General features: G+C 25.0%; 1 protein-coding gene across 2 annotated transcripts; it reads left to right on the top strand.

The window, feature by feature from the left end:
- Window positions 1-1,463: 1,463 nt before the first annotated feature.
- On the top strand, window positions 1,464-14,199 carry LOC114129406 (putative serine protease K12H4.7). Of its 2 annotated transcripts, none has more exons than XM_050206829.1 (10): window positions 1,464-1,578; window positions 3,749-3,970; window positions 4,068-4,249; window positions 5,479-5,717; window positions 7,476-7,611; window positions 7,761-7,950; window positions 9,829-9,961; window positions 11,604-11,736; window positions 13,561-13,730; window positions 13,820-14,199. In XM_050206829.1, the coding sequence occupies exons 2-10, from the start codon at window positions 3,770-3,772 to the stop codon at window positions 13,936-13,938; spliced, it is 1,503 nt and encodes a 500-aa protein (XP_050062786.1). In that variant the 5' UTR covers window positions 1,464-1,578; window positions 3,749-3,769; the 3' UTR covers window positions 13,939-14,199. The 2 variants fall into 2 exon arrangements, with proteins under 2 accessions (XP_050062786.1, XP_050062787.1); XM_050206830.1 differs by lacking the exon at window positions 1,464-1,578 and adding an exon at window positions 3,234-3,252.
- Window positions 14,200-16,223: the final 2,024 nt, after the last annotated feature.

The raw sequence follows: 16,223 nt of genomic DNA on the forward strand, positions 1-16,223 counted from the left end.
ATGTTTTCGTCAGGTAATATTGGAGTATACCAAGGACTAAGGAGAATTTACCATTGAGAGAGTTAACAATCGCTCAAAAATATTATTTATGGTTTATTTATTAAAAGGATAATATTAATATTTTAAAAGGAAAGTAAATAAAAATTTAGGTACTTCGAAAGTAAAACTAATTAGTGACTATTGTGGCAACAAAAGCACAACAGCAGACGAAAAAAAGACTGGGTAAAATGGTAAAATGGTCCCCGATAAACATATAATAATTGACTATACATATAACCAATGATATAAAATAGACGATGAAGAGGATTATATTGATTCATTTTTCTCTTTATTCTTTAACAAGTGGGCCACATCCTGATTTGACTTCAAGTCAAAAATTAATTGAAATTGACTATAACCGTGGCATAGATATAACGCGTGTAGTGTACAAAACATTAGTTTTTCAATTCAAATTGAGTTTATGTTGCAATTATGACACTGAAAGTTTTGTGGGTGGTAAATTTAAGGCTATTCAACTATCAAATATTATCTATATCGGATGACTGTATAAAAACAGTTTCAACTCGGTCGTTTTTTTTTTCTCGAACCTCTAATCTATAGATTGTATACTGGTATACAGTATATAATATATATTTGTACTTCAGTATACTGGTGGTGTAGTATTATGATTTATATATAAATATAATTACAATTATAAATGATTAATTATGAGACTCTAAACAACATAAGTTCTTGTTGGTACTAATATTTATTAGTATCTACTTTATTGATTTAATTAAATAGACGATGATGATAAAAATTTAAATTTTAGTCCGATATATTTTTGAATGTATTGTATATAATATTATCTATTTTAAATATTTATACAAAATTGTATCACGGCACAGTACATACGTTAAATGCAAACATATTTTACCTACTTTGTATTTTTTAATACATTTTTACTCATGCTTACGTATAAACAGAAGCTTAAATGGCGTTTAAAATATTGTAAATAACACTTTACTACGCTTAGGATACTTAGTTGACTCTCAAGCTAGTAAAACTCCGTGTCTAAAATACTGTAGACACATATACTGACGTACTTAAGCTTTAATAATTTATAATTAATATTTTAATTGTTTTTGATGATGCATTCAACAAGGTAATGTAACCTATAGTTTGTCAGTAGGTAATAACTAATAAGTAAATGCATCAAATAAAAACATTATTATTCCTTTAACAGACATCAGTTATCTGCTAATATAAAATAAAAATTGTCATAAAAGTGTACTCGGCTAAAAATTATACACATTTTTTAGTTTATTCATTAAATAAGTATTTATGATTTCTGATGAGATCGTCAAAATGCCATAACAGTAACATGTGTGAAGTATATCAAATAAAATAGTACATTTTAGTGTATTTTCACAAAGATAATTAAATATTTTACAACTAGTATTTAATCTTGGTATAAAATTCTTTAAAACACAGGTATAAAAACAAAATATTCACAGTTAAATAGTTGGTTTTTAATTTCAAGTTATTAAAATAGTCAGTTCAAAAGTTTAAAAAGTAAAATTCTATATATCATTATAAGTGAGTATATTTTGTTTGTATTATTTTATTTTGTCTTTTTATACGCCACTACGCGCCGTAACACTCCTACAAAGATAAACATATTATAACAACTACAACTTCCAAAAACCTCATACCTACTAAGATATAGGCAAACATTTTTTTTTCAAAACACCTAAATTAACCGATACCCGAATAAATCACAATGATTAACCTGAATTATTTTGTATTTTAAAAATGTCGTCGGATAATATTATATAATGTTGACATTTTGTATGAATTGTTAGCTATAATATTATTTATTATTTATTAATTTATTTAGTGATCAATATTATTAAAAGGAGTATTTTTAAAATTAGTTTTTATTAAATATTTCTCGTTATCAACACATTGTAAAAAGTATACAGTATGGTTTGTTTCATCTATTTATATTCAGTAATATCCCCAACAGTAAAATTTTATAAAATACAATAAAATTCTAAAGGAGTATTCTGTAATTTAAAAAACACAGTTACCTACCTATATAGTTTTCAAATGAAATATTCTTTGAATTACTTTACACCCATATTAATCTGAAAAATAATGGTTACAAAGTTTATAACATCTAAACATTCGTATTTCGTATATACTTTGTATTCCAGTGTTTGAACTTTGAAAACCCGAATAGGTTAGGTAAAGTACATTCGGAAACCAGTAAACCGAACACGTAAATGACTCAGATTTAAACAAAACTAAATATTAAATAAATAAATAAAATTTTTACAACAACTAATAGTCTAAACTATAAATAGTTAACCTGTAAGAAATTAAGAAGTCTCTAACTAATACTTACACTGCTAATTTATTAATCAATTCTTTTATGTAATGGCGTTTAAAGCGTTTTAAAATTCAGTATCCATGGATAGGTACTGGACTAGGTAATTACTTTTTCCCGGTAATTTGAGTTATTTTATTTATCATTAAAAATACAAGTAGTTATTCGTGGATCTAAAACCATTTAAACGTCATCATATAAACATAAAAAATAATTACCAAAGTACCTAATACCTAAGTTTGTACATAAAACTAACAGATAGGCACAAGATTACAACCAGTAGAAGTCTTATAGTTATAACTTATACTTATAATTAGTATGGTTTCTATACTTACAAAGGCACTTATATAAATAAGTGTTGTTTTGTCCAATTTTTTTTATTTTGGTCATCATTTTATCAGTTACCTAGTTCTACTCTGAGTACTATTCTGTTCATTTCGATTAAATAGAACCCTTTTTTTCACATATTACCTATATGTATACATATATATATATTTTTTTTTTTATCAAAATTCAAAATTAATACAAAACCATATTTATCTATATGTTATAAATATAAATAATATATAACTTCTATAATTATTGAATCTGCCACATGATAAAAAAACCAACGAAATCCTTTTAATTATAGACTATGATTGTGCCCTTGCGTGTATTGCCGACATATGCTGTATCAATATAAGTTTTTATACTTAATAATTTGTAACTTTTTTATAAAGGATTTTGATAAATGCTGAAAGTTCAAAGCGATTTCACAAAATTCAAATAAGTTGATGAAGAATTTTGTAACGAAGTTTTCAAAACTGAAACGTTTTAAAATATTTTGCATACTGCATATGAATCCTTAGTCTTAATTGTTATGATCTAATTAAACTACATATGTAATTACTAAAGTGACAACTAGACTAATAAAATTTTATAATAAATTTTACTATAATAATAAGCTAACATTAAAGTGAACATAAATTCAATATAAATAAATCGCTAACATAAATTATAATTAATATTATATAAATTAGTTATTAATTATGTTGTATAATGTGGAAATGTAGAAATGAAAATTTTAAAAATCTAGTGGGGAAATCTTGCCATGGGTTTGTGTTTAAAAAATTTCATTTAGAATGCAGTTTTTAATTCATTAAATTTATCTTCTACGTTTAAATTTCCAAACAAATTTAAACACGTCATATGACTGTGAAGGAGCCACTGCTCCTTTCACCTTTGTGTTCCAAAATAAATATATGGGATTCAATATATTCATTATTTTAAAAAAGATTGGAAATATATTATATAACAATTAAAAAATCACATAAGGATAATTATATTTTTTAAAATAATAATTAGTATAATTTTAAAAAAGAGAGTTTAATTTTTCAGATTAGGGATTTGATTTGAAAAATGAATTTAATATTTTGCGTGGTTTGGTGTTGCCTTTGGTGGAGTTCTTCGGCTACTTATGACAGTAAAAGTTATAAGAGACTAGGGGGCATTGGAAAACCAAATAGTACAGCAATAACGAGAAATCGGATTTACGAAAACAAATGGTTTGAACAGAGACTGGATCATTTCAATCCTACTGATACTAGAACGTGGAAGCAGGTATTAATTATAATATATAATACGCTATAACGTGTTAAAATGAATCAATAATACGTATAATCAGTCAAGTTTTGACAGTATGATTGAATTTTTTTAGAGATATCAAATGAATTTGAAATATTACAAACGAGGGGGCCCAGTGTTTTTGCGATTAGGAGGTGAAGACGGGATTTCACATAATTGGATAAACAGTGGTGCTTGGATCGAATACGCTGAAAAATGTAATGCCTTGTGTTTTCAATTAGAACATCGGTATTATGGAAGAAGTCAACCCACTATGTGAGTACTGTAATAAGTAATAAAATAATAATTAATCTAAGGGGTTTTCTTTGTAATTGATATTATTGTATTGCGGATTCGATAATGAATATTGTTAGAAGACTGTTTTAATAAAATGTACAGTTAAATAGTCAAATATAGTATAGAATGAAGTATAGTTCCAATAATCAAATAAAATATAATAAGCCAAAATAATAATATTGTAACTGAAATGGTAATACTTGACTGATATTAAAAATCGTGATTTCAACGGTTTAATATTTTAATATAATGGAAGACTATATACAATAATGCGTTTATTTTATGAATAATTATATACTTTGTTATAACTTGTGTGTATATAATAAATTACTGTTGTTAAATAATTATGGAATGTTTTAAGATTTTATAGTTAAATTTTTTAAATAACAATAAAATAACAAACATTATTATATACCTATTTGTACGTTTAAATATCCAATGAGGTCAACATTTGAACTTGAAATATTGGAACATGGAGTACGTAATAAGGCGTTCACAGTATTACAATCATTTAAGTTTCATATAGTGGCGCCATCAGAATTTATTTTTCTCGACTGGTATTTGAGATTTATAAGTTAAGATAAAGAGTATAGCATACAATATACATATAAATGAATTAAATTCCAATTCAAATAACGAAACTACGATTACTGTATTTTTATAATAGGTAAAATTCGTAAACAATTCTCACTTTTTTTGAAGAGGATACAACCCCTAACAAGGTGTCATTGTTTGAAATAGCTATTATAATGAGTACAGAAAGTATAATATATGTATAATCTACGAATATTACAACGAATTTTAAGATATTGTATCATATCTATTAAAATGTAACGCATAATAATTATGAAATAAATTGTTCATACATGATTTGTGTATAGTTGCATAAAAAATGTATTGTTTTTATAGTTGAATAAAATTTAATGAACAATCACGAATTACCAAAATAATATATCATCTTTTACATGAAGATACGCTTATATTTGCTTAATTTTAATTATTAATTCATGAAGTGATTATTTATATTATCTAAGGTTAGTCGATTATTAAGAACAATTAAATGATTTAAAAATATAATTTATAAGCACGTAACGTCTTAACCTGTATATCTAAGTTATTAATGTAGGTAAAAAAATAAAATACATAATAATTTTTATTCAATTTTCATTGTTTTTTTTTTTTTTTTTTTGATAATCATATGTTTTTAGAAATGCAAGTACTTCAAATTTACTATACCTTAATATTGAACAAGCATTAGCTGATTTAGGAAGATTTATAAACACCATAACAAGCGAAAACGAATCATTGTTGTCTAATGCTAAATGGATAGTATTTGGAGCTTCTTATGCAGGAAGTTTAGCTGCCTGGGCAAGAATGAAGTATCCACAACTCGTACACGCAGCAGTTTCGTCAAGTGGCACTTTAGGCGCGAAAATAGATTTTCCAGGTAGGTACAATATTATATAATGCATTGTTTGATAGTATTTATTTAGACTTTCACAGCGACATCGTAAAATATTTTGTATGCAATTGCCAATTGGTATCCCAATGCCCAGTGATATCATATAGTTTTAAAACAGTAGTACCTACGTACTAAAATAATTTGATACCAACGTTAAATTAAATATTTAGTGCTATACAGTATGTCCCAAAAGTCCCGTATCACCCTTAATATATCCATGTAAAATCACTTTATTTAAACGCGGTTTTTTTTACAGTACTAAGTATGAAAATTCTGATTGAATGGCATAAAATTCATTTTTTTTTTTTTTTAATTCAAAAATTTTCAAAAAATTTTTTTACGCATTTAAGAATTTAAAATTTTTAAGATAGCCATTTTGTTGAACATATTTTTTAAAACAGTTCAAAAAAAAAAAAATACTAAAATTAAATAAAAATTGACCAAGTTAGAGCAAGTTATGTTTTTGAATAATTGGTAAAAAAATCAATTATTGTTTCACATTTCAATAATGAAATATCTAATTTCAACACACGACAATACTTTTGCATTCCTAATTAAAGTTTTGATTTGAATAGAAATAAAAATATCCGTGTTATATCGTTTGCTGAACAGTGAAACTGGTTACCTATTTTTAAGTATTTTAATTATCATGAAGTGAACCTAAAGTTACGGTATTGGACATAATCATACAGTTATAATTAATGCGATTTATAATAAAGATAGAGCTAGTTGAGTAGAGTATGTTTATAAATAATTTTAATAATAGTTATGTAGGTATGCTGTTTTTAATGGTAATCTGTAAACATCTAATTATTAGTGAAGCTTTTAGGAAAGATTAAAATTAAAATTCAGATAATATTTTTAAACTTGATTGCTAATAGAAAAAAAGATTTTATTACATAAAAACGAAAATAATTCATTACATTTTTATTTTTATAAATGTTCGAAATGACCTCCATTATTTGCAACACAGAGTTGAAGTTTTTCGACCCAAGCGTTCTTAACATTTCTTAATGTCTCGGGTAAGGTATTTTGAATATTTTGTTCAATTTTATGACGAAGATCAGGCAATGAACATGACGGATACACAAGATTTTTCAAATAACCCCATAAAAAAAAATCCATCGGTGTTAAATCGGGAGACCTAGGTGGCCAAAGCACTGGACCCCTTGTTCCCATATATCTACGTGATAATTACGTGATTTGATACTTAAAAATAGGTAACCAGTTTCACTGTTCAGCAAACGATATAACACGGCTATTTTTATTTCTATTCAAATCAAAACTTTAATTAGGAATGCAAAAGTATTGTCGTGTGTTGAAATTAGATATTTCATTATTGAAATGTGAAACAATAATTGATTTTTTTACCAATTATTCAAAAACATAACTTGCTCTAACTTGGTCAATTTTTATTTAATTTTAGTATTTTTTTTTTTGAACTGTTTTAAAAAATATGTTCAACAAAATGGCTATCTTAAAAATTTTAAATTCTTAAATGCGTAAAAAATTTTTTTGAAAATTTTTGAATTAAAAAAAAAAAAAAATGAATTTTATGCCATTCAATCAGAATTTTCATACTTAGTACTGTAAAAAAAACCGCATTTAAATATAGTGATTTTACATGGAGATATTAAGGGTGATACGGGACTTTTGGGACATACTGTATATTGGCATATTGAATTTAATTTTGATCAAAATTTAATGTCTTCTCGAAAATCAATTTTATTTATTTTCATATAGACTATTATATGACTACCCAAAGTGCATTATCAGATTATAATCCAAAATGCGCTAGGCATATAAACGAAGCAACTTCAATGATTAACGATTATTTAAAAACCGTCGATGGAGCCAAATATATTGATAACAAATTCAAGTAATTTAAAACCACGGTATATTATAGTATTATAGTAGGTATTATACTATAATCTACCGTTATTAAAACTATTAATTGGTATCAAAATAGTTAATACAACAATAGTAAAACATTATAAACGTCAATAAATTGTAATTATATAATTTCAGAACGTGTGTTCACATAGACATAAAGAATAAAAAAGATATAACACAATTTTTTAACAACTTAGCTATACCTATTGCATTAGCTGTACAAAACAATAACAACAACAGATATTACGCAGATACTGAACAAATGTCATCTATAACAATATCATCAATATGTAGTATGATGTTAGACAGGGCATTAGGAAATTCAGTAAGTATTTTATCATTAATAACAGTGGCGCCCACAGGAAATTTGGTAGTAGGCATAGAAAACAAAAGTTTACCCACCACCCACTACAAATTTTTTATAAAGAAATTGTCTTTCTGTGTTTGACAATAATAATAAATGTTTATTTAAATGCCTATATTATACTTTAAGTTAATTATTAAATTATGTTTTTTAATAGTTTAGTGTATTTACGTCAATTAATTATACCTCATCAAAATTTAACTTCCAATGGTTTGGATAATATGTCTACTTGAACCGTAAATATTACGATAAAAATATATAAAAAAATATTTTCTATGATGATAGGTCACGTGAACTGGTGTTATTAAGTTTTCATACATGTTATTGTATTAGGTATATTAACGCATCAGAATTTATTTATAATTTATTTTTAATACTCTTAAGAATTTAAAGATGTAGGTAATACATATATTCAATTTTAAACTATACTTAGTAACAATTTACAAAAGCATATACCTAGCATTAAAGATATAGGAATTGGGTTATTTTTAGTTCCATATTCATAGGTATGTAAGACGTACCTAACTGATTATTATTTTAATTTAAAAAGTTGTGAGCTGTTAAACACTTGCCAAACCTAACTCGCGAATTGGTTTTATTTGTAACATAAAAATAACGTATCTTGCTACTTTTCGGAAGATTAAAAAATAGAGTAATTTTATTACATTATTATTTGGGTAACAATTAAAGTAACTTCCTCATTTTAAGGTTCGTAGGATAATATAAGCATAATAATTACCTACTTCTTAATATCTACATTCTACATTAGTATATTATACTATTATTGAGTATTAGGTAATAGTAAATACTAGCAAGACAAATAAAATATTTTTTTCTCATTATTGTATAAAGTACCTAAATAAATAAATAAATTATCGATCTGACAATAATCAACTATTGGGTGGCTGATAAATTGTTTATTATTTATTTATATATATATATATTTAATTATTAAAATATTTTTACAATCATTATTTAATTTACCTCATTAAATAGAACTTGTGGCGAGGTAAAAGAGTTGTTAGTACCTATGTAATACAAACTATAACCTATATATAATAATTTACAATATTTAAGATACTTATATAGTTATATCCTATATTATGATGTACAATTAAATTTCAAATAATAGCCAGTTTACAATATTTTTTTTATTAAATTTATAATTATTATTGTTTACATTGTTAAAAATGTAGGTTTTCAGCTGCATAGCGTTAAAAATTTGTTGGACCTAAATAATTTAAGAACTTATTTTCTATACTCGAATTCTTGTGTAACTAATAAGCAAGTCTTCCCGTTTATAGTCTTGTCTTTTATTTAGTAGTAATTTCACCGGTTTGAAGTTTAAAATATAATGGAAATCTGCCTGTTTATACCTGACCAGTAGAACTCTAAGTTATTTTTAGCTTAATGAAATCAAGCTATTTAATCCTTTTTCTTTAGATGTATAACCCATTGATTTGTTGAATTTCAAGTGGTTTTTATAGCATTATCAGAACAGTCACTCCATATTATTAAATCGTATACGGAGATCGACTTGCAGAGTGCATTATAGACAATATACATAATTTTAGTAGATAAAAACTAGTTAAGTTTGAAAAGTTTGAAGATCTTAATCTCATAACTATGTTTTCAATATGTATTTTCCACTGAAGATTTTGATCAATAGTTATACTTAAATATTTTCCTCTCGTTGCAATATTATTTTTTGACAATTACAAAAATTTTAAAATAAATCTCGTTTATTACAAGAATGAAATATTAATATGATTCAATTATGATCTTAATTATTTAATAAATTAGGAACCAATAAAATAATAAATATACAATTTTTTTCAGCTTGAAAGATATGCAGATGTACACAGAAGACTAAGATCCGCTACTAGAACAACATGTACACCTCACGTGTATCAAGCTGCAATTAAAGCTTTTAAGGAAACGTCTTGGAACTCACAATATTTGCATACTGGAGGTTAGTGTAAATACTATATTTATTTATAGGTACTATACTATAACGCCAACAATTCATATTACTATTTACTATTACATTACATAAAATTAAATACAATATACATATTAGGTATAATGTATATTATATTTACTGTTACCTATGATCGGTATAATCTATATATAAAAAATAAATATATATATAATATATATTAATATATTTATTATTTTCTATAAATGGCATGAGTCGTGAATTTATGAATGACATTTATTTTTTGACGTAGTGGAGGGAATCGCAACCGCCCTCACAACGCCCTGCAGCAGGAAGCATCACATAACGGCAATAAATATTCTGAAATTTGTAAGTAAAAACTGTTTTACGCGGGAAAGAACCGAGAAGGCTACAGTAATAACTAAAAAACGAAATTTTCATCACATAATAAAAGGAGAACATTGACTGTGCAACGTTGATTTTATTTTTTCGATATCAAAACTGAAAAAAAAGTTATTCTGGTTTGAAAAACGCAAAAATAATGAATTTTGAAACAATTAGAACTTTTTTTTTTATTGTGATATCGAAAAATTAAAAACAATGTTGCACAGTCAATGTTCTCCTTATTGTGTGATGAGATTTTTGTATTTCAGTTATGACTGTAGCTTTCTCGGTTCTTCCCCGCGCGAAACGGTTTTCACGGACGAAGTTTTCCATGTGTAGCGTCCTCTTAATTTACTTTTTTCGAGAGAAACGTTTCCTATAAGAATAAATCATGTAGACTTGTGTTATTATGGTTTTATAAGTATAAACTGTTAAATATTGAAACTAATTTATTTTAATGGTAACCAATTATTGTATATCAACAGCCTATTGATAATTTTTTTTATTTACTTTTCAACTATTAATTTAGCTTACGCTGCTTATTGAATAGGTAACAAATGTTATGAAATTAGAAGAATATCCGCGGACTATTGTTTTATTGTAATTTGAAAATAACGTTCTCATAGTTATTTTAAACTTTACAAATATTGAAGTTAAATAATATTTGTATACATTTTTTCATAATCAGTTAAAAATAATTAAAGAACTGAAAAATATCAAAATATCAAATATTATAATGGGTAGAAATATTATACCAAACAAAAAAAAATATTAATAATCACACTATTCAACTCACAATATTACCTGTACTTACTGTGGGTAAATCGTGTATTCCAGAAAAATATATATTTTTCAATATAATAAAACAATAACAGTATACAAATCTAAATTACTAAACTATTGCTGGTCAACTTTTGTAAATTTATTATTATTTTATAACCAGCCCTATTATATTTTGATAAAATAATTTTACCTACTTGTAAAATATTTACCATATTATAATATTATTAGTTTCTACTTATTTGAAAAGATTCGTCATCACACATAATATTATAGTACTGTAACTTTTTGTTAATAACAAAATATTTAAGATAGGTAATGAAAAAAATTATTCGTTTAGCTTTTTTGATTTTGTAATGTTTTTTGTTTCTGAATTAGGTACTTTCTGCTTACTGCTATCTTATCTAAAGAATACGAATATTTATATTATTATTTTTTGTTAAAATAGGTAGCTAACCTAGTTCATAGTTGTGTATAATTTAACATAATAAAAAAAACTTTTTGATTTCAGATCGACAATGGCTTTATCAATCCTGTACAGAATTAGGTCATTTTGCAACATCCCATCAAGATAATAACCTTTTTGGTAATATCATTCCATTAAAATATTTTACTGATAAATGCAGTGAAGTTTTTGGAAAATCGTAAGTTCTCAAAGTGATTTCTCAAAAATTATATTTTTTATTTTTATTATAATTAGAGTATTTCAATTAGTTCTTAGGAGGATGGGTAATTTAAGTGTTCTTGGGTCCCTTAAATCCATAATAACAAGCACTCGCAGTTCCTGTGACTAATTTTTTACACAAATTTTTTAATTTTAAAATGTTTAAACACTCGTTTATATTATACATCATCAAATTAAAAACTTTCACAGTTTCACACTATAATAGGTACTTTTTTTAGAAATTAAAATATTGTGAAAACTGGCATTGGTACAAACACAAATAATGTTCTTATACTTATACCTAAGTTATGAGGTTCATAAATTTTAATTCATTTTAATTTATAAATTAAAATCTTATCATAATAGGCATGGACCAATTGCGCCTAAAAAAAATTTTTGTTAAGTTTAGTGTACCAATTGCATTACTTATATTTTAGGGTCAGTGTACCAATTACACTTGTATTCAAATTTCCCTAGCTTCAGATATGGAAATAATATTGTTCGACCTAATTATATAAACATAAACAACTACACAATAATGTATACTTCAATATTAAAAACTTATTTATTGGTCATTTGATTACTGGTTAGAGTGACTGGTTATGATGTATAATATATATTATATTATTACACTAGAAAAAAACGAAGTGTGTTATTATTATGGTAAAAAAAATTTAAAAGTGAATTATAATGTAACAACTAACTAGTACAAAATTGATAATTAAAAAGTAACTTGTTAAATATGAAGAAAAAAATTATTTATTTATATTTTATTATGTAAGTACCTTTCTATTAATACTGATAATAAAATTGGTTAGTGTATTCATTTATTATGCTAACAAATTTTTCCTTAGGTACCCATTGTAAAATGTTTAGAACGCGATTGGTATATAAAAAAGTTATTCTAAGCACAATTAGTGAATTCCCATTATAATGTGTATAGGTAATTATAGTCCATGTAAGTGGAAATTTTCATTAATAACTATCATAATTTAATAATTTTTATTTATTAATTACTGAAAAACTAAATGATACATGACGTTACGGACTGCAAACAAATTATTTCTCGTTGACTAAATTAGTCTCAGAGACTATTTGAATAGCACTCAAGTTATGCAGTTAATATGAACGTACAATACGGTAGTTAATTAGAAGTTAACTAAGTAGTCTGTTTGATTTGTATTATATATTTGAGCTATGAAAAATGTATTAAAATATTAAGAACAAGATAGTATGTATTGAAGATGTCAGCAGCGCACAATTTTTTTCTTTGAGCCACCCGCAACATAGCAAAATACATTCTATTAACTATAATACTAGAAATATACTAGAATAAAAATAATTATGTATGATTATGTCTTACGTAATACACTAATACTCGTGCATTCACAGAAGGCACCGAAAGCAATATTGAATATTCCTTAAATTTTAGAAAGGGCTGTTCAATTCCCTTGGCATCCCTACCCCATAATATGCCTATGCACTTAGGAATAGTATTTAATATTTATAAATAATAAAGATTAAGAAACATAGTCAATACAGCGGTTGAAAATTTTATTTTTAGTGCCTGGTGGTGACATACAATACAGTAATAATAATATGTTATATTATTTGTGTTTACCGCTAGTTCTCATTACAATTTATGGTTATACTGATATCTGTTTATAGTTATAAATATTTTTGGTCGTATCATAAATTATACTAGATGGCTTTATTTTAAAAATTATAGAATGAACATAAATAATTCTGTATGAGTAACTGAATAACATTATAATAATATTTTGTTTTGTTTTGTTTTGTTAAGATATAACTTAAATGCATTGCTTAATGCAGTCCATAAAGCAAATTCGATGTACACTTTTATGAAAAAGAAAACAAGCAGGGTTATTTATTTACACGGATGTTTAGATCCGTGGAAAAAATTAGGTCTTAATCAACCACAATCAGGAAATTCCGTTTCAATTGTCATTGAAGGTAGGTGATCTTTAAACTTTTATTAATTTTAGTTTATTTAAAAAAATTAAAAATGTCAATTTATACAAAAATAAATTATGTATTTTTAGGAGTGTCTCATTGTGCAGATTTTTATCCTTCTTCTTCATCGGACCTTCCTCAGTTAACTAAAGCTCGTAAAACAGTTTTATATAATTTAAAAAAATGGTTGTCGGAGAATGATAATTGATTTTTTTATCGTGCTAAAAAATTAAGCAACACACCTCTACTCAATTAATGACCATAACTTCACTTGTTTAAATTATATAAAATAATACTTGAACAAACGATGTCTATACTTAAACCAATTAATATATTAATTTTAAGCTCGTATATTATTATTATGTATTCATCTATAAAAAGAAAATATACACTAATAGCCCTACTATTGGTGATGCGTAAATATAATAATACGTCTTATATACAATAAACACTATCTACAAAACTATAATTAATTTATGGACTTATTTATATACTTTTTATTTATCCTTATGACTTTTATATAAAAGTAATCACGGTATAGTAAGTAGTAACTAGTACCTGTATAATAAGTTTCCACATAATCATAAAGATTACGTAGGTAGGTATAAAATATAGATCCTACAAAATTATCATAACACTATATTTATATACATGTTCGAGATCAGTTTCTTTTACAAACGTTTAAAATATAGTTTTACGAAATTCGAATACGTAAAACTTGAAAATGACATCTTAATGGAAAGTTTCTCTTAAGCTTTTATTACACAAACCAAAAAATCTTAAAATATTATAAATATTAAACATTGTATATATCCTTACATTCTTTGTCAATTGTCCGATTGAGCGTGAGTTAATTATAATAAAAATTAAATTAAATTAAACATAGGACAATTTTTGGATTTGGATTTGCGGCGTCACATTTAGCACAATGTTGGTTTAGACAAATCCATAAAAATAAAATATTGATAAGAGAAAATAGTACCTACCAATTCCGAGCTTGGTGTTTGGCTTAAACATTTTTTTAGATTACCATATTTACCACCCAATGAAGTAGGCGATGCTTTTATAGAACTTATGTCAATTGCTCCAGAAACTCAAAAAATCATTGAATTTACAGATTATATACTTGATACATAGGTATATATTACAGAAGATGCTATTTTTCCTCCTTATTTATGGGCAAGAAAACCTGAAAATGATCCAAATAAATACAACAAATAGAGTCGAATCATTCTATGCACATTATAATTCTCAATTTTATTCATCGCATCCAAATATATATCAAGTAATTAATGTGTTGCAACAAATTCCAATAGAAACTTACACAAAATGCAATGCTATAAATAAAAATATTTACAATATTCCACGAAAAGTTTTATTAGAAAAACAAGAATGTCTAAAAACAAGCTAGGATAAGTACATGTCAGGTGAAATTAAGATTTTAGAGTTTATACAACGTATGGGGTAAAATTTCCAAGAAAAAAAATTTAAAAAACAAATATATTTTTTTAAATTTTAATAATATTTAATAACATATACACACACACACAATCAATTTTTAATTATACCCGTGAAATTCACGGACAGTCCCAAGTCTGTTGAAATGAGAGGGAAAATTGATTGATAAAATACAGCATCTCAGTAGGTATATTAAAAAAAGTAGCTTAAACTTATTACAATATTTCAAAATCACTCGCTCAAACACATTGTGCTAAATTTCCCAAATGCATTATGTTCAATTTTTTTTTTTTTTTTAGTAAGTGAGACTCATCTTAAAGGGGAGGGATGTAGTACAGTACACCCAAAACCCAATGTAGTTATTTTATAAATTTATTTATACTATTGACAATAAATTATTTATTTAATGTAATTTCTGATACCTAATTAATATATGGTATAAGTGCAAAACACAAATAACGGGAAGCCTAGATCAAAGGTGTAAATAACAAAATAACAAGCTGTTTTAACATATTCTCATAATAATGCAATTCAACAATAAAGGTAAGTACTATTAGAATGTTGAATATTACACCACTACATCTATAACTCATAAATCATAATCACATGAAAATGCTTGAATAGTTATTTTTTAAACGCTAGTTAAACATTATTTAAATTTGTAATGTGTAACTTGTGAGTAACTTGTGTTAATATAACTCACAACCATCACTACAAGTAATGCTTTAAGGTGGCAGGTATTACCATTAAACCAATAAATATTTTATAAATAAAAAATAAATAAAATTTCATTAAAAACATATTATAGGTTTTTTAGTAAAATAAATCATAATATTTATAAACACAATAGCTTTTACAAAAATTAAAATCTAGCATATTATACAAATGGTATGAATAATCAAAACCTTAAATTATAAAAATAGTAATGATAATATCAAAAATGAATTAAATTATTATAAATTAATCATTAAACAATAGTTATTACTTATTTACAGTTAATTATTACACTGTTACTTAATATATTGTTAATTATTG

The sequence above is a fragment of the Aphis gossypii genome, chromosome X (assembly GCF_020184175.1).
Source record: "Aphis gossypii isolate Hap1 chromosome X, ASM2018417v2, whole genome shotgun sequence".
Taxonomy (NCBI): Eukaryota; Metazoa; Arthropoda; class Insecta; order Hemiptera; family Aphididae; genus Aphis; species Aphis gossypii.